The sequence below is a fragment of the Miscanthus floridulus genome, chromosome 10 (assembly GCF_019320115.1).
Source record: "Miscanthus floridulus cultivar M001 chromosome 10, ASM1932011v1, whole genome shotgun sequence".
NCBI classification, from domain to species: Eukaryota; Viridiplantae; Streptophyta; class Magnoliopsida; order Poales; family Poaceae; genus Miscanthus; species Miscanthus floridulus.
This window is the reverse complement of record NC_089589.1, coordinates 124,090,921-124,109,989: the sequence shown is the minus strand read 5'-3', so window position 1 is coordinate 124,109,989 and position 19,069 is coordinate 124,090,921. Positions and strand designations below refer to the sequence as shown.

General features: G+C 40.3%; 2 protein-coding genes across 3 annotated transcripts; one reads left to right on the top strand and one right to left on the bottom strand.

The window, feature by feature from the left end:
- Positions 1-4,622: 4,622 nt before the first annotated feature.
- LOC136485584 (uncharacterized) lies at positions 4,623-14,752 on the bottom strand. Of its 2 annotated transcripts, none has more exons than XM_066482428.1 (9): positions 14,648-14,752; positions 13,983-14,471; positions 13,781-13,865; positions 13,332-13,420; positions 11,347-11,605; positions 10,990-11,215; positions 10,597-10,744; positions 10,191-10,414; positions 4,623-5,907 (listed from the first exon to the last, which is right to left on the bottom strand). In XM_066482428.1, exons 2-9 carry the CDS (start codon positions 14,463-14,465, stop codon positions 4,728-4,730), a joined length of 2,694 nt encoding a protein of 897 aa, XP_066338525.1. In that variant the 5' UTR covers positions 14,466-14,471; positions 14,648-14,752; the 3' UTR covers positions 4,623-4,727. The 2 variants fall into 2 exon arrangements, with proteins under 2 accessions (XP_066338525.1, XP_066338526.1); XM_066482429.1 differs by having other exon boundaries at positions 13,784-13,865.
- LOC136489512 (uncharacterized) lies at positions 14,695-15,703 on the top strand. The gene is made up of 2 exons (XM_066486124.1): positions 14,695-14,737; positions 14,973-15,703. The coding sequence occupies exons 1-2, from the start codon at positions 14,695-14,697 to the stop codon at positions 15,701-15,703; spliced, it is 774 nt and encodes a 257-aa protein (XP_066342221.1).
- The last annotated feature ends 3,366 nt before the right edge of the window (positions 15,704-19,069 follow it).

The following is a 19,069-nucleotide window of genomic DNA, read 5'->3' as shown; positions in this document are numbered from 1 at the left end:
TCTATCACCCACATGGACAGATTTGTTTGAACACTAGTAGAAATTGATTACCCAAAAACGAAAAGATAATTTCTACTGTTTGTAAAGAAGTGCAGAAAATAAACAACTAAGAATATAAAATGTTGAAAATTGGCATGGTGTATATGCAAAATAAGATGGTGTCTACAAATCATAACTATAAGATAAAGAAAAACTCAAACAATAAGTTGGTATTGCAACAAATCGTAAGGGCTTGTTTAGATGGAAGGGGATCTCCTCACCTTCTATCCTCCAAATTTAGTACCACATTTCCTTAAACCTGCTATAAGATCACCAAAAGTAACTGCAGCTTTTAACAATCAACACCTTGAATATCTGTCTTAACCTAGCAATCTCATCCTCGGAAAGCTATTCAGCTATCAACTGGAGCCACACAAGTGTCAAAAAACAAATTAAATTCAACATGTAGTGCATATCCCAGTGTCTTGAACTGAACACCAAATCCTAGATTTATGAATAGAAATGTCGAAAAATACAATATAATTGTTCAACCATTAAAAACACTGATCCTTTGTATTGGATCCCCAAGCCTATGAAATTAATAATCTACGGCATACATGTTAATACGGCAAGTGATTTTGGCTCACCTCTTGAACTTACTTTGGTTACTATGACCTTCCGCTCTGCTGGCTAAGTTCTTCCTTCCTCCTCTTTCCTTAAAATATATTGTAACTGTAAATGTCTGATCAACATATAATAATACTTACATTTTTTTGCAAGGCAAGATGTCCTTTCGTATTTCTACCTTTATACATGCTGATAGTCTGGAGCATCACAAGGGTCCTTTCATATTTCTTTTCTAACCTGCATACAGTGAACACTAGTTAACTCTATCATAATCCAGCTTTACAATCAACTCTTTCTCTTTTGTTCTGATCTCATCATTAAAAATTTGGAAGCGTTAAGGTTTAATTCTCACAGGCGAAGCTATCTGATGTGGCTAGTTCTTTCTTCTTCTCCTTATGAAACTTCCTTCTATCTTACAGATCTACCAGGCAACAGAAAAAAGAAATTTAAACAAATCCAGAGCAGAAGCTGCACGCATTCGAAAGGACAACTTTCTCAAATCTATATTTTGTGTTACTGGAATTTTCTCAAATCTATATTCTTTGTCACAAGAGAGATTAAAATTTGGGGGAAAAAAGAAGGTACACTGTAGGTCATTCTAATGCATATGAGGTAGCTCTTATGATGATGGAATGGCCCCCTACTTATAAGCACCTGTTGTTTTTTTGCCACCTTTTCTATCCTCTATGTTTGGGAAGCAGCAGCTGCTTTTTTATACCTTTTCCTCTCTATGTTTGTTAAGCAGCGGTTGTTTTTTTGCTAAATCTCCCCTCTCCTCTCCTTTGTTTTATCAATGATGAAATTGTCCAAGTCCATACATTATATGGAATATGAGCTGATGATCAAGAACTTGTGAGGAACTTGGCATCATTACCAGCCGGCTCTACTGTCTTTTTCTATATGCTCACTATTTTTTATATATGCTCACTGTGTTTATGATGCCTTTATGCTCCAAGTTCTTTATCAAATGATAATTGTCATGTTTCTGAGGCCTCTACCTCTACTACTACTATTACTACTCGTTTTGTGAGTTAGTTTGAACTTGGTTGATTTCTATTTTCTTCACTTCCACTAGAAAATGGACCCTTGCTATGTTGTTTTCAATGGGAAGAAACTTGGGATTTACATGTCTTGGTACGAGGCTAGTGAACATGTGCTTGGGTTCAAAAATGCTATACACAAGAAGTACAACAACTATGACCATACACTTAGAGATTTCAATGTCTATGTTGGAGCAGCAACTACCTCCCCTAATCTGGTACCAACTGATTGTGGTGAAAGCATCCCCTCAGAGTGGTAAGAGTGGTTCTTGCAAGAATGTGGTGATTATTGGTCTGTTGGTGATGGTGTTTGGACTTTAAATGAGGCTTTCCATGAGCTGCCAATGCAACTGCAATACTTAGGCCTGTGATGACACAATTAGATGGTCGATGTAGTTGGATAACACAATTGTATGATGATTTAATTATGGTGTCTAAGGCCTATTAGTTTGGATAACACTAATTTATGTTGGCAGCGATATTTTAGTTGTAATGCAACATTATATATTAATAATACTGATGCTGCTTTGTAGACCCTCCTCTCCTAGTCCTACTACTTCTACTCTTCTCCTCTCCTGTCCTGTGCTCCTACTTCTCCTACTCCTCTCGTCTCCTGTTCCTCTACTATAACTGTTTTCCTTGACATAAATTTAGAAGAAGGTATGGCCGGACTCCCTTCGTCGGATCTGTCAAATAATTATGTGTATGATCTGGGCTTCTAACCAGCATTGGGGAGGGCAAACCACCCATATCCAAGCATAGTAAGTAACATGTTTTAAAGACACCTCTATAAATATTTTGTTCTGATATATATAATTCTTAAATGTAAACAATTAATCCTATACCATGGTTCAGAGAGACACTCTCAAATTTCGGGGTTGATTTCCTCAATGTTGGTACATTCCCTATAGATGGTCGACTCAAGCAATGTCGAATTGGCTTTTCTATTCTTGCTAGGGCGGGTAACCAACAAGGTATGGTTTTATACATCGATAGGACGAGCAGCGGTCAACCTCATGACATTACTGCGCAAAAATATACTGTGCAAGCATGTTTAAGGGCGCTTCAAAATATTGGGTACAATATTCCTACATACTTCTTCATGAGGATTGCTGCTTTGAATGTGGGCCTCCACTATGATATTGGACTGTTTTGTGCACAGCTTGCTGAGGACAACATGAATGATGTGGTCAGTCTCATAACTTATATCCAGATTAATTGTTATATCTATATATATGCATGGTTCTGATAATCACATTTTTCCCAATACTTGCAGATTTAGGAGAACGATGTAACATACGTAAGTTGTAGCTTTGAAACCATTTTAAACTAGGCATGTATCACTTGGGTCGTTATAAATGGGAATATGGTGGCCCTGTTCTCACTTCAAAGGGAATTTAGGAAAAAATTCTTGTGACTAGGAGTGAAAATTCTTGACCAATGCTGATCGTCGACAGTAGACCTTGTGAACGATCTTGTGAAGCAAGGGATAGTGCACTAATAAATACATTGCGCTACATCAGTGATATTTTGGCATATGAAATGAATGATGTGCACTTCTCTGAGTACGTGGTACGACGTTAGAAAATTCTAGAAAGTTAAATTACTGTTAGTTGTAATAATGAACTGATCTAAATTATTATGGTTTGTAATGAACAAATTTAAATTATTATGTGTTTGTAATGAATGGGTTTATAATGAAGTAATTTAAATTATTATAGGTTTGTAATACATATATCTTCTTGTCAATTAGTTGTTGATATAATATCCTTGTGAATTATATATTATATATATATGTATATATGTTCTAGTCATATTTAAATTTTCAAATTTTAATTTTTTTTGTGTGAAAATATACTGTAGGGGCGGTTCTAGAGTGAACTGCCCCTACAAATAGAAATTACAGGGACGTCTGGTGTTATAACCGCCCCTACAAATACAGTTGTAGGGGCGGCTGGTGACACAAGCCGCCTCTACAAATGTAGAGACGGCTTGGGAACCGCCCCTACAAACCATTGATTTATAGAGACGGTGTGGTAGGGGCGGCTGGCAAAACCACCTTTACAAACCATCGCCAGCCGCCTCTATAAATGCTTACTGTAGTAGTGACTTGTAATACCCTTGAAGGGCTGTGAGACTGTTTGTCTGTAGATTGCTCTAAAAAACTAATGTATTCACTAATTCGCATGTAAATGAATATTTTAGAAAGGAAAAAATTGTTTTTTTTAAGTTTTGCATCCATCGTGTGGGCAGGGATTGCATTGTGAAGAGGTAGCTTGCTAGGTGATCGTGGCCACACATCTAGAGAAGTACGGTTTATGCTTGTTGCCTGTACAGGTAGGTATAAGTGTATTCTAAATGTATTTCTTCTTTTATTTTTCTATAGGAAGACAGCAAGGTGACATGGGTGTGGCACGGTGGCCTTTCTCGTCCATTACATAGCAAGCAGAGCACAAAGCACGGCATGGTGCACGGCTTGGCCGGCGCTCGCGTGGTTGTTCTCACCGCTGCGCCGCCCTCCTGGAGCGGAGAGTGGCGGGCACGGCCCGTGCGTGCGGATCGATGACAGGGGAGGGAGCTGCCGTGCGTGCGGATCGGTGGGAGGGCTTGAGGGAACAGCCGTGGGGCGGTGGCTAGGTTTTCGGCGGCCGGCTGGGGACGAGTCGCGCCAGCGGAAATCCTAGCTTTGGGGCGGCGGCATACCACGCTGAAGAGATGCTCGGACAGTATAGAAGAGGAAAAACGAAAAACTCGGTTAAAGCAGGAAGGAACCTGCTTTTGGATTTGTACTTGAGGGAAACCTGCTTTTGAGCCAAAGCATCTATGGCTTTGCAGTCTTTTCATTGCCTTTTGGGAAAGCAAAAGCAGGTTGGAAAGCCCGACTCCTCGGAGATCGGCCAATCAACGGGGACACGTGAACTATATTTCATGACAAACAAAGCACTTTGCTTATTTAAGCAAGGTCCACTCCGAGACATGAGACAGGAAGAACGAAGGTGTACATTTATTTTCTATATGTCGAAAATAAACAAGTAATAAGCAGCTAGCAGAATTATGGGTGAACAATATCAAACCGAAGCATTAGTCTTGAAAATGGGTCTCGGCCGCTTTCACCAGATTGTCGAAGTGCTGCCGCGTCTCTCTGGTGTGGTCCATGACCGTCTTCTTGGAGGCCGAGTACGTCTCGGCAATGGCTACCACCTCGGTGGTGCAGAGCGTCAGTCTCTCCTTGTCGGCGCAGAGTTGCAGGCTGTCGAGCGAATCCTTGGCTTCCTTGAGCAAGCAGCCGAACAGCTCGCACTTGTTCCTGTCACGCTCCGGGTCCAGGTAGTAGGAGCCGTATGCGTGCACCCACCGGATCCTGCGCCGGCATTCGGCGATCTCCTCGTACGCTTGGGTCACAAAATCGAGGTCCGTCACCTCGATGCCCAGATCAGTGGCCATGTTCTCGAGCCAGGAGCTCTTCAGGTCGTCCATGTCCCTGAGTGCCTTCTCCAGCAACTGGTCGTCCAGCGAAGCCTGCGGCGGCCTATTCTCGTCCACCCATGCTCGCGCCGCGTCGCACGACACCGGACGGTGAGGCTCCTTGCCACATGTCCAGCAGAAGCCGTGCCTGCACTCGCAGAACACGTCCGTGGAAGCAGAATCATCGCCATCGCTGCTGCCAAGGAACTCGACGGCACGGCTACAACCGCGGCCATGGCACCACTGGATCCTGCCGCCACTGTCATCCACGTAGGACAGGAGCATGAACCGATCGTACTGGGCCAGCATGGTGTCCGCGTCGGCGTCGTGGACCACATCGACGACTAGCTCCCGCACGACGGGCACCGCGCAATACTGGTGTGGGCACCGCAGCGGCAGGCACCGCGGGCCTTCGTCGTCCATCGCCACGCGGATGTACCTCCGCCAGCACTCGTCGCAGAAGTAGTGGGAGCAACCCGACGATCTGGACGGCCGGCCAGCGCTGCCGTCGAAGCATTGGCAATTGGGCGTGCGGCCTGTGAGCACCCTGGGACCGGAGACGTCGTCCTCCGACGATGGCAGGCCAACGTCGACGCGGAACGCCTCCCCGTTGTCGAACCACGCGCCCTGGACGCGCTCGGGTCTCCATTGGCAGTGGCGCAGGAGGACCGCGGCGAGCCCCGGGGTGATGGACAGCAATTCGCCCACCTTGTGCGTGTCCACCTCTAGCCGCACGCGGAGGTCGTCCTGAGTCAAGACATTGTACCTTATTCCCTCCATGTCGCGGGCCCTTGTGCTATTAAACAAGAAGTGAAGAAGTTAATTCAATTCCTTACTGAGTCCATCCATATCCAACAACAATAAATCAACCGGATGAATCATATAAGTTCACTCAAAATGAAAGTTAGAAACATCCAGACAGCTGTTCCATGGTCCCAATCATCGTTGACATTAATACCCACTACTAGATGTTTTTTTTTACTTACCCAAAAATTACTCATCTCTGCCATTATGAAAATAAGTAAACTCTTCTATTTTTATTGTATTTTATATTCCATGCAAATAAACTCTGCCATACTATGTTACTCATACAACTGTGCAACGATGAAATAACGAATCAAAATTCATCGCTAAATTAGGAAGGCTTGCGCAAATAAATGATCGTATCAAATTGTTTTAAATTCAGTATAAAACGGCCTTAAATAAAAAAGTAACAAACTATAAAGTTGTACGTCTCATCAAGCTCTGCAATGTCATATATAAATTGTATATCTGAGCTCACATGAAAAAAGTTAGGTTTTTTTCAAATATACTACACAAAGAAGAAATATCTTGACATTTTTTGTGAATCAAGTAATACATTCATCCCCTATGAACGCACGTACACACGTCCTACCATTTTGAGCACCTCCAAAGACAATTTTCTGATCTTGCCATTTAAAACTATGAGATTTAAAATTTGCCAAATTAATTGGCAAGAGTAGTATATTTCTATGATTTAGATATGGGTAATAAATTTAATAAATGTTGAATGAATCTCTACACCTAAAAATACTGTAACGCCTTCATCTATTTAGTAATATCAAGTTTCGATCCCTGCTTACGCGTCCGCATCCGATATGAATCAACCTCCACTCGAAGCTCACATGTTCGCGTCCTATCCGGTTCTACAACGAAAATAGGATATAACGTATCGGCGTCCGATACGAAGATCTCAGAACTCACGCACCTGCATTCGATTACTGGGGTTCAGTCCAAACAAATGTGACCCCGTGCAACGCGCGGGCATATATCTAGTATCCAAAAATTATTCATCTCCGCCATTACAAAAATAGTGTAAAATAAACCCATAATCATTACTATCACTAATTAGAGGCCCCAATAAAGACACCATATTAATTTTCACCAGACGCACCAGGAAAAAAGATAAATCGTAAAAATCCTCATAATAATCAGAAACATCTAATCTTTGATTCAATAGACTCTAAGCATCATCACCCATAATAGCCATCGGATCTATTGTATAGTTCATTAAAAAAATTATCCACCACTACCATTATGAAAATACATAAAGTAACCCCCTAATTTTCCATGTAAATTACCCACCTCTGTCATTACAAAAGATAATTCAAAATACTCACATCTGCCATTACGAAGAATAATTCAAAATAACCCCTAGATTTGCATCAAAATTACCCACCTTGGCCATTATGAAACATAATTTAAAATCCTTACTATTACTAATAAGAGGCTCCAACGGAGGCACCATGTTACCCCATAACATTGCGTCTAAATGACCTAGCTTTGTCATTATGAAAGATAATTTAAAACAATCCCTCTAACTTTGTATTTAAATTACCCACATCTATAATTATGAATGATAATTTAAAATACCTTCTAATGATTTTATAAATTATCCACCTTCATCATTATGAAAGATAATGCAAAGTAATTTTCTAAGTTTGTATTTAACCTATCCATATATGCCGTTGTGAAAGATAACATAAGGTTTTACCTTTATATTTGTATGTACTTTAGCCATTATAAAAAATAAACAAAAAAACTATTAAATCTACATATAAATAATATATATATATTTAAAAAATAAATTAGTATCCATAAATTTTGATATATATATATATATTTCTAAGTTACATGCTTCTATAATCGTGAAATAAAACAACTATATTGCTATGTCCCATCATGTATATCAAATAAACATGTATACATTAGGATAAATATTTATTTTAACAACTTGTGGAGCATGGAAAAATATTCACTAAACAAACCATGTAGCAATAACACTTTGTATTAATACTCCATGATAATAATTTTGAAAAGTTATTATTTTAAATAAGTTTATACATTTTTATTGAAACATTGTGTCATATCATAATTTAATTTTATGCGCTCTCTCTCTATATAATAATAATACACCATGTGATATAATAAATTCAACATGTTTATTGTTGGGTTGCAAGCTGAGTTTCAACTTATGTGGAAAACAATGCTACTAGGACATAGACTCTTTTTATATAAAAAACAATTTTCGAATAAAACATAAAGAATAATATAATTTTTAATTAGCATGTGAAAAAATTGTAACAACTTGATTAAAATATTAAATATAAACTATAGATTTACGAAGTCACAAAAAGGGTTGTATCAAAAGTTTATATATATTAAGACTAGATTTCAAAATCACACTAGAAAAAAAATACTAGAAATTCTAACTAGAGGTCCCCACTAGAGCCTTCATATTAATCATCACAAGACTTGACAGGAAAACAAAAGATAGATCCTATAAATTCTCATAAAAACCAGAAACATCTTACCATGAATTAGGTATAACCTAATCACCACTAATAATAATAATAGCTATTGGATTTATTATATTTTACAAATAATTGTCCACTTCCATTATTTTGTAAACCAATATAAACTAACTCATGACTATAATCTATAGTACCCACAAATGTCATTAAGAAACATGATCTAAACTGGACCTAAATTTGCATTTAAGTATCAGCATACTCTTATTATTATCGATAATTTCCATAACTCAATTTCATCTCATTATTAGTAAAATTAAATACACCTCAAATCTACATCTAAATTATCAACATCTCCTATTACAAAAAAAATATAGATAACGAGTACAGCATATATATGTTTCTATATTACTCCACCTCTTCAATATTAATATAGTAAAATTTGATTATAGTAAATATACGTGTCATGCCAACTTGCATTGAGCAATAAAAAACATATGTTATGTTTCATTATATATAAAAATATTTTTTTAACAACTCATATACTAATGATACTAACAAATTATTTAAAACCAAATAACCATAACATATAATTTATATAGATTATTACTTTAGATATATTTATGTATTTTATTTAAATGTTTGACATGTCTATATTGATAGTATAACCATAACTACAAATATAATTCCTTGATAGGAAAATTCAATCATCTTAAGAAGTGTGGGAGACCACTAATGGCTATATTTTTTGGCCCTTTGAGAATACTTTAGAGTAAATATATCGATCATTATAAGGTTTAAGTATTAAAATCTCTCTGAGGTTAGCATGGCTACCGAGATCTCACTTCAAGCTCTGTGACTTATCTTAAGCATATGGTGCATGTATTCAAAACAATGACTCATGGTATTGTTGTAATAAAAGATACAATAATAAGCACAAGAGTTTCAACTTAACTTGAGGAGAGAAAAATATCTATAGCACTTGATAAGAATAAAATTTGAAAAATCAAAATTTAGATTCATGACATCATAAGATACATGATGCAACAAGAGCCACCATGATTAATGGTAAGGTTTCAAAGTAATTGCATATTTAAAATATATAGAGGTGTCGTACAAAGGAAAAATATGAATATAGATAAAAAATTTATAGATTAGTGCCTTGGAAAAATAGTAACTAGATATAAACAACAGAGTATCTATTATGTTAGAAAATAAACAAAGAGAAAAAAACATACATTGAATATAAGTAATTCTTTATTAGTCAGATCTACTCCCTCCATTCCAAATTATAAGTAATTTTGAGTTTTCTAAATACATAACTTTTGCTATACACTCACATATTGTCTAGATACATATTATAAACAAATATATCTTGAAAAGTCAAAAAGTCTTATAATTCTAAAAGAGGAAATTTTAAATAGTACATAATACTTATATCTCCTAAAATTCTAGACCGTGCGAGAGCACGGGTTGATGGACTAGTAATCCTAATCTAAACTACGCAACCACTATAAAATTGCCAAACATAATTCCTAATTTTTATATAAATTACCCACATGTATGACTATAAAATATTGTACAATTAATAATCTCCTAAATATGAATTTTAAATACGATCTCCTCCGTTACTAAAGAAAGACTAAAGGAACCCTATATCTCCAAATGAGCTACATATATATGTCGCATAAAAAGTATATTACTTAATTAGTCACGGTGATGCACACATGAGAGAGAGAGAGAGAGAGAGAGAGAGAGAGAGAGAGAGAGAGAGAGAGAGAGAGAGAGGTTTGTAGCAAAGAGTTACCCGGTATTGCTACTGCTAGCTATATTTGTGCTGCCGTTTTGTTCCGCACACGAACCAGCAAGCATGTCAACAACCTGCTGCATGGAGGGCCGGCCTGCCGGATCAGGTAGACAGCACATGAGCCCCACAAGCACGCACCTTGTTGCCACCATTTGTTGTAACTCGCCATCTACCAGTCGTGTATCGAATAGATCCCTCAGTTCTGTTCCCTGCGTCCTATCAAGCTGCGAGCAAGGTGAAAACGAAAGGCAATGCGACATATTACTGATTGCAATTAAGCTCAGTTATACGTAAACAATACAATCTGAGACTCAGGAATAACAATGTTGTTTGTTCATTCTGAAAGTTGAATAATAAAAATGTTGTTGTTACGGCTTTGCTTTCCAGTGCAGTATATACAACCTACCCATTCTTTTGCATCTCTGGGACGGCCTTTTTCAGATGTAGCGCACATGAGGCTAATGGTCTCAAGGAGGATGACGCCAAAGGAGTACACATCTGACTTGGTTGACGCTGTAGGTCCAGCTAACGACAGTTCCGGCGCCATATATCCCCTGGACATCTCAATTCAGTAGCTAGACATGTAAAAAATGTCTACTTTCATGCATAATTCAAAACATACTCATATGAATGCTTCATTTGTGATATAATGGAAGTGCATATGTCTATTGGAAACTTTACCCAAAACATCATATATTTGCAATGCAGCAACTATCTTGCACTTAGGCTAATTGGAAAAAATATTCTTATATATACCATACCCATAAACAATATCTATTATTTTTCAATAGCAACTTACTTGGTGCCAGGTATATTTTCCACGTCGAGAGTGATATTATCGCCACTAGGCCCGAGCTCTCTAGCTGTTCCAAAATCATTGATCTTAGGAGTCATATCATGGTCCAAGAGGATGGTTTTTGGCTTCAGATCCAAGTGGACAACACGTTGCTCATGCAGGTAATGTACGCCCTTTGCTATTCCTTGAATTAGCCGGAAAAGAGAAGGCCAATCAATAGGTTGGTTCCCTGAAGCATACAATACATCAGATGTTTAGAAAGCAACTACAAACTGTTAAAGGCTAGAAATAATAAGTTTATGAGTAAACTTCGTTGGCATGTGAATTGCGATCAAGCTATGGATTTTTATGTAAGTGTACCTAATTTTATAATTCTGACCAAGCTTTGGTTGGGCATGTATCTACTGACAAAACCGAGATGTCCGTTTCCGTCAACTCTAATATCATTGCCTTCCTGCACCAAACTCTCACTGTATTCGTAGCAGTGTCCCAGAATTTCGATTACGTTTCCATGCTGCAGCTTTGAAACAAGTCGGAGTTCATCAACAAAGCGCTCTCTGGCTGGTAGATTCACGTTACCAAATTTCTTGATGGCAACTGATATCTTGTTTAATTCACCCTGTAGTTTAGTATAAAAGCTTAAACTAAATAAGTATAAAGAGCAAGCTTGTTAAAATGATACAATCATGTCAAGAAAAAATAAATAAAACGAGAAGATGGATAGTGGTTTTAGAGCATCTCTAAGAGTTCACAATAAAGTCTCCCAATCTAGAATTTTTGGCAAGAATAGAAAACATTCATCTCCAAGAGTTTCCAATCCCTCTCAATCTTTTGGCACATGGAAAAAAATCACCGAACGCGCAGATACCATGCGCTTATCGGTCGGCCAATCTAAAGGTGGGAGGATGTGGGAAAGAATAAAGAGTAGGAAAGGGTTCCTAATGCAAAAAATATATAAAACTGGTTAGAATAATTTAGAAATAGTATATGATTCTTGATATAAAATTATCTTCTATATTTTAGGAGTGAATTATTAGAAACTGTTCGAGATGGTCTTATTTATTTCTCCCAATACTTTTTGGGGAGTTGAAAAAGATATTCTTGGGAACTCTTGGAGATGCTCTTAGACTGGGATTTGGACAGGATTTAGGCTCAGTAACTCTTGGAGATGCTCTTGACAATTATAATTGAAATTCTATATCTGTCAATTGTTTAATGTATACATATTTTGTATCATAGCTAGGGGCTGGCCTCATATAACGTTACATGAACAATTCGAATTACACTATATGAAGAAAAAGACATGCACAAGAGAAGAAACTAACTCATGTATAGAACATTTAAATGATCATGAAAAAATTGGCTCATACACAATAGATTTCTACAAACACAACAAATCAAGAGGTAACATAATACAATGAATATCATAATAGAAAAAGCAAAGTATAGCTAAAAGTATCACCGAAATTTTTTTAAACCATTAAACAAACCATAAGAATTTATAGTACAGACACAACAATTGATGTCTCCTGTTCAAACAGCAAAAACATATCCATCAATACCATAAACATTTTAAAACCCTTTTGAGCAACGGAATCTACAGGAAAAATAACTATCAAGAATGTTACAGAATTTATGGTCCAAAATATAACTACATTATATTATAGTATAACATTTCAAAAATCTTGGAACAATTTAACTATTCTACAAAACAGTAATATTGTCTCGAATGGAAATACAAAATATAACTTGGAACAATGAATTGTTCCTATTGAAACAAGTCACGATGTAGTATAACAAGAAAATCAACAAAAGGATAACGGAAATCAACAAAAGGTACAAAAAACGCAGGCAAACTCACCTTAGGCCATGTTTTATTTGGACCAAGTTTTTCCACTGTAATTTGGCCCAAAACTTGCCTTACAAGACCAAAGGAAATTGAAACAGAGAAAAGGAAAAACTAAATAATACTCCTACGCCTTTAGGCCTTTCTGCTGAAATAGAAGTCCGTGGTTAATTTTTTGTTGTTGAGAAAATCCGGGTTCCTCAAAGGAGGCCGGGATGCGAGGTGGTCCCTATTTTCTTCTGGTTCCATGCATCAAGGGTTGCACGGAGAAGGGATCTTTTGATTAGGTGGATGTGGAAAGGGGATCTTCTTTTCTAATGTTATGCACGGACAAGGGATCTTTTGATTATTAGGTGGATGTGGAAAGGGGATTTTTTTTTCCTAATGTTTTGCACGGAGAAGGGATCGGATCTCGTGTCAAGGCTGTGTGACCTCCGCCAAAAGCATGAGAAGGGATCGATCACCCAAAAGCATGTAGCCTTGATCGTGATTGAAGTACCTTGTAGACAGTGCTAATGTGACCTCCGCCAATTTCTTCATTTGATGCTAGGGAAGCCTCCAAGGCAGACCAACTGTATTTTATTAGACCTGTCGTTATTATGAAAACAAATTAAATGCATAATGACGAAGCTTAGTTACACTAAAAAATGTCACTTGTGTGATTATATATTATAATAAATTTAGTAGACCACGGAATAAGCATTATATCCTGTGGCTTGCGACCGGGTACGTGCCAGCCAACTAACGCAATAAGTTTGTGAGCTACTATGATAATGATACATACATACACACACACACACACACACACACACACACACACACACACACACACATATATATATATATATATATATATATAGTGGTTGTAGAATAATACTAGTTTCCGAACCAATTCTTGCACTGCATCGTGGGTGGATTTTTTATTAGGAAATTGGATTGTATGCATACCACCTGTTTTCTCTGTCTCCCTTCTGTTCTTGTTTCTAGCATCTTCAGTTGTATGATCTGCGGTACGCTGCTCCGAAAGTTCCAGCTGAAATAGCAAAGCAATGACGATACTATTACAGTCCCATATATATGTTTGTATGTATATGTATGCGCGCGCAGGCCGCAGGGTAAGCATCCATCAAAAAGCAACGGCACGTACTACCTTGCTTTGCAGGGGCTGAAGAAGAGCAGCAAGGGCAGCATAAATGATTTTGTGCATCTCCTGATGCATTAACTCGAAGTTTTGGTCCATTCTTCGGCCAATTCCTTGCACCAGCGTGTTGGTACTGACGCTGGTAGCAAGAACAAGCCCCAGCATCTTCTCCGATATGTCCTGCCTCAGCTGGTCTAGCTTCGCGGCGACGTCGTCGGTCCTGAAGAACCGGACCAAGGCGCAAGAGGTCTGGCACTTGATGGCTTCCGCTGCCGTGCGCTCGAGGGTACACTTGAGACGCTCCATCACGGGGCGCACCGTCGCGTCCTCCATGATGGGCGCGTCTCTGAGCAGCATCAGGTCGCGGCCTACCGTGTCCACGAGGCCGTAGATCATGCCGCACTCGTCGTTGTTCCTTCGAAACTTCTCCAGCACGCCCTTGATCTTGACCACCACCCCGATGGTCGTCATCACCAGATCCACCGTCGGCATCTCTCTCTTGATGCCAAGCGATCGACGACACAGAGTTGAAACAAGGTTACGTTAGGAAAGACGTACGGATCGATCGGATGCAGAGGTAAATTAACATTCATTTTCTGGTTTTCTCAAGTATGAATAAGACAGATTCAAAGCAACAACCAGCTACTACCACTAGTAGTACCATACCAACCAACCTGCTTATGAAGTGAACGAGAACCAGCTGGACTGCAGGTGTAGGGTAATGTATTTTTGGATGCAGTTGCAGGCGGTCGACCTTTTCGCCGGTATCTCTACTGCGGGGGGGCTTGTGTTACGACTCCGACCAAAATGAGTGATGCATTTATAAGCAAATCACTTGCTTGTCTTCTCGACTGTGTGTTTAGGTCAACGACGACTTGAACGAGAGGCCAGCACTACTATAGAAATCTTATTGGAGGCGGGCGTTTTTGGTTTCTGGAGGCGGGCATTGCAACCGCCTCCAATCAAAGGTCATGGTTAATCTGTGACATACGGAGGCAGTTGGTAATCAAACACGAAAAACAAAAAAAAAGAAAAACCCGTGGACAGGCCCGCCGAGCCCATCCACGAGCCCACCGAGCCATCCATGCGCCGCCGCCGCCGCTAGCTGGATCTATGCGTCGTCGCCGTCGTCGTCCCTGGATCCGGTCTTGCCCGCCCTCGATCCGTCGCCGGAGGACGGGCATGCCCTAGATCCGCCGCCGGGGGATGCCACCACCCTCGATCCGCCGCCGAAGGACGGCCACACCTTGGATCCGCCACCGGTGAGCGCGCTCGCCCCTGGATCTCGTCAGCCTCCGCCTCCTCGTGCCAGATCTCGCGAAGCCACTGGATCCAGATCACGTTGGGGCTGCGAACTTGTTGGAGAGGCGCCGCCTGCTCCCGGCCACGCCACCACTGAGATGCACGTCCTCGCCGCCTCCGTCCACGGCAATGGGGCCGCGCGCCCACCACCGCCAGAGGGAAGAGAGGAGAGGGAGGGGTGCTCGCGCGTCCTCACTGCCTCCGCCCGTGCCATCGGGGCCACGCGTCCACCACCGCCGGAGGGAGTTGAGGAGAGGGATGGGCGTTGCGCTCCATCGGGAGGGGAGGGAGAGGAGAGGGAGGCCGGGGCGCTAGGAGGGAGAGGCGCGACACGCTTGATCAGGAGGGGAGGGGCGCCGCGGTCGAGTGTCAGGATGAGAGGAGGGACGCTGGGAGTGAGGCTAGGGTTAAGTGCCGGTTGCATATGAGCCCGGTCGAAAGGCAGAGATGGGCTTTTTTCTGGGTTGGGAGCCAGGCCACTATTTTTGGAGGCGGGCCTTATAGTGTCCCCGTCTCTGAAAATAGATTTATGGAGGCGGGCACCTTAAGGCGTCTGCCTCCGTAAATCGATTTTAGAAGGCGGTTAGATTTTGACCGCCTCCATTAATCGATTTTACAAGGCGGGCAAAACTGACCGCCTCGGTAAATAAATGTGACCGCCTCCGTTAATAGCCCAGCATTTTTCGAGACGGTTGGATTTTGTGCTCGCCTCCGTTAATGTTTGGGCACCGTCACCTAAAATCATTTCTGTAGTAGTGCAGGTCACGCGGAGAAGAACACGAACAGGTCCGGCGGTTGGCGAGAGGAGACGACGGAGACAAATGTAGGACAGGATCAATGAAGCAAGTCTCAAGCAAGCAAGATAATTAGTGAAGCCATCATGTGTGTACTTGAGGGCCAGGGAAGCCACCAATAGGCCACCCAAGAGGCCAGTTGGTGTCCTTCTGAAGGAGGGTGTACTCCTCCTCAGTGCCATACCTACCATTTGCAAGGACAATCATGGTCGATCAATCATACAAAGATAGATCGGTTCATCTTTTCATTGTATAAAATATCTGGTGGGGAGTGGGGGGAGATTTGTATACCCGGGCTCCTCAGCAGCGACCTCAGGGTTGCTGAAGATCTTGGCGGCGTTGTACCTCTTGTTGGTGGGAATTGGCTCGCCAGCTGGGGTGTCAATCCCACATGACCTGTGGGTCAAACGAATTCATTGAACGCCAAAGAGTGGTCCCTATTATTAGACAAGTTGATGAAACGACCAATTGGTGCACTGTATAGTAACACCTAATTACAAAAATAAATATCTATATAAGCTCATAACACCGATGTCATCGTGTTATACAATTTGCATTATTGCATATAACTGAACAAAGATTCAACTTAGAGAAATTGCATAGGAACCTTTAGTGCTGCATCAAGATAGTTCTTCAACCTATACATCAGGCATATTTAAAAAGAAATCTAATTTATTTAAACAGTACATACAACTTTTAGTTTACTTGAACCGGCTTGTTCCAAGATTTATAGTCAGTGAACCGGCTTGTTCCAATTGTGGTCTGGCCCAGTGCATCGGTAGCAGGTTGGCCCACGCCCCCCAGGCCCATGTTGCATAGAGTGCTGCGAGTTGAGGGTGAATAGCAGCTGGCCCACCATGCTTTTGTTGAGACTCAAGACGCTGTGCCCCACCTCAAATGCGGCGCCTCAATAATTCCCGTGATCACTTACCCATAGCGAATATAATTTCCATGATCACTTGGACTATAGTTAACAAGGAATTTATAGAAAAATAAAACAAGAATATTGGCATGCATATTATGAACAAGCAAACAAAGCCCTTATCGTTGCACGGTCGGTGTCACGCTCGCTCGAGATGCAGGATTACCGAGCCATGATGATAAGGAATACGGAGGAAAAAAAGGGATTTGTTAAAATTCAGGTACCTGAATTTTAACTTCCTTTCCGGCGACATTTGTTGCATATGTTTTGCACTAAAATTGCACTTTTGGTTCATTGCAATTTCTGTAACCACAATCTGCAATTTTAGGTTCCGAGAATAAAAAACCCATTAGACAAAACCACGGACCCGACAAAATCTGATTTGTGTTGGCATAAAGACAATTAACATGTTACAATTATTTTTATAGTCAGACAAGGACAAAAAATTGATATGTTATAACACAAAGACATGTAACAAATCACAAAGTAATAATTTACTTACTAGTTGGTGGAACAAGAGTGTTGCCTGAAATTATCTTAAAATTTAGACAACTGAAATATAGGAGAAGTGGAAAAAAAAAGACAGATTTTTTTTGAGGAGAAAAAAAATACAGATGGAAGGGTGAACCAGTGAATCTCCGCGTGAAACCTACCCAATAGGTGTCGCATGTACATTACAACAACCACACAAGAAGAGGAGTGAAGGAACCAAATCCACACGAAAGAAGGTGACAATTAATTTCACAAGAAGGAAGGAATGTGTGTGCCTCCCATCTATTCCAAAGTCTAGATCGATTAGTTCTCCAATAAACAGCGGTGAAGGAAGGTGATAACTAATAAATCAATTCACTACTACAGGAAACTTAAACGAGGTGGGCGAAATGGCTTAATCGAGGCAGGCAAGCCAACCGCCTCGGTTAAAAGGTCACGGTTAATCGTGGCCTTAACCGAGGCGGTTGGATCCAACCGCCTCGGTTAATAGATTAACCGAGACGGGCGGCTTTACACAACCGCCTCGGTTAATACATATTAACCAAGGTGGTTGCCTTAACCAACCAACCTCGGTTAAGATTTTAACCGACGCGGTTGGCTAAAGCCGCCCGCCTCAGTTAAAACATTAAAGGAGGCGCCTCTGTTAATGATTTCAAGATTTAAAAAAAATACTTTTTCAAGTTTGAATTTGAATTTGAATTTCGGTAAAGAAAACAGATAAAACAGAAAATAGAGGACAAACATAATTACATTTATTCTGGTTCGACGAACCAACATTAAGTTATTACATTAGAGATGTCTTCACCATTGTTTCACAAACACACATCATTCATACACGAGCAACTTAGGTCATTCATACATATCAACTTTTCCCGAAAAAGAGGTCCGACAACATGTAATCCTTGATTTGTAATTTGGTGCTCCAGTTTCTGATCCTCTCAAACTTCGGATCCCGCGCTAACTCGCTTTCCTCATTGAAGAACGGTCGCCCTTCATGCACGCTCTTTGTGACAAACTTGCATATGTCCGCTACTGTTTGATTCAAGTTTTGGTCGACCTTCTCCTTTTGCCACCATCCTTTTGCTTTCTTGAGCTGCCGCCAGCTGCTGCTGAATCTGCTGCACATCCTCAGGTACTCGCAAACGTAGAATCAACATACAACTGAGCCATAGGGTTGTTTGGCGCACTGCACGATATATAATACACAATCATTAGTATAGTAGTAGTAGGAGTAGTAGCAGTATTGGTATAGGAGTAGAGTAGGCTATAGTAAGAGTAGTAGTAGTAGTAGTAGTAGTATTGGTACAGGAGTAGAGTAGAGTAGACTATAGTAAGAGTAGTAGTAGTAGTAGTAGTAGTAGGAGTAGTAGTATTGGTATAGGAGTAGAGTAGAGTAGAGTAGTAGTAGTAGTAGGAGGAGTAGTACTAGTAGGAGTAGTAGTAGTATTGGTATAGGAGTAGAGTAGAGTAGTAGGAGTAGTATTGGTATAGGAGTAGAGTAGAGTAGAGTAGAGTAGACTTGAGTAGTAGTAGTAGTAGTAGTAGTAGTAGTAGTAGTAGTAGTAGTAGTAGTAGTAGTAGTAGTA

Coding starts and splice junctions, on each gene's coding strand:
- LOC136489512 (XM_066486124.1), top strand. CDS start 14,695: ATGTATTTTTGGATGCAGTTGCAGGCGGTCGACCTTTTCGCCG. Junction 14,738..14,972: donor GGCGGTCGACCTTTTCGCCG/GTATCTCTACTG, acceptor ATACGGAGGCAG/TTGGTAATCAAACACGAAAA.
- LOC136485584 (XM_066482428.1), bottom strand. CDS start 14,465: ATGCCGACGGTGGATCTGGTGATGACGACCATCGGGGTGGTGGTCAAG. Junction 11,606..13,331: donor ACATTAGCACTGTCTACAAG/GTACTTCAATCA, acceptor ACTAAACTACAG/GGTGAATTAAACAAGATATC. Junction 5,908..10,190: donor GCTAGCAGTAGCAATACCGG/GTAACTCTTTGC, acceptor CTTGTTTAATAG/CACAAGGGCCCGCGACATGG.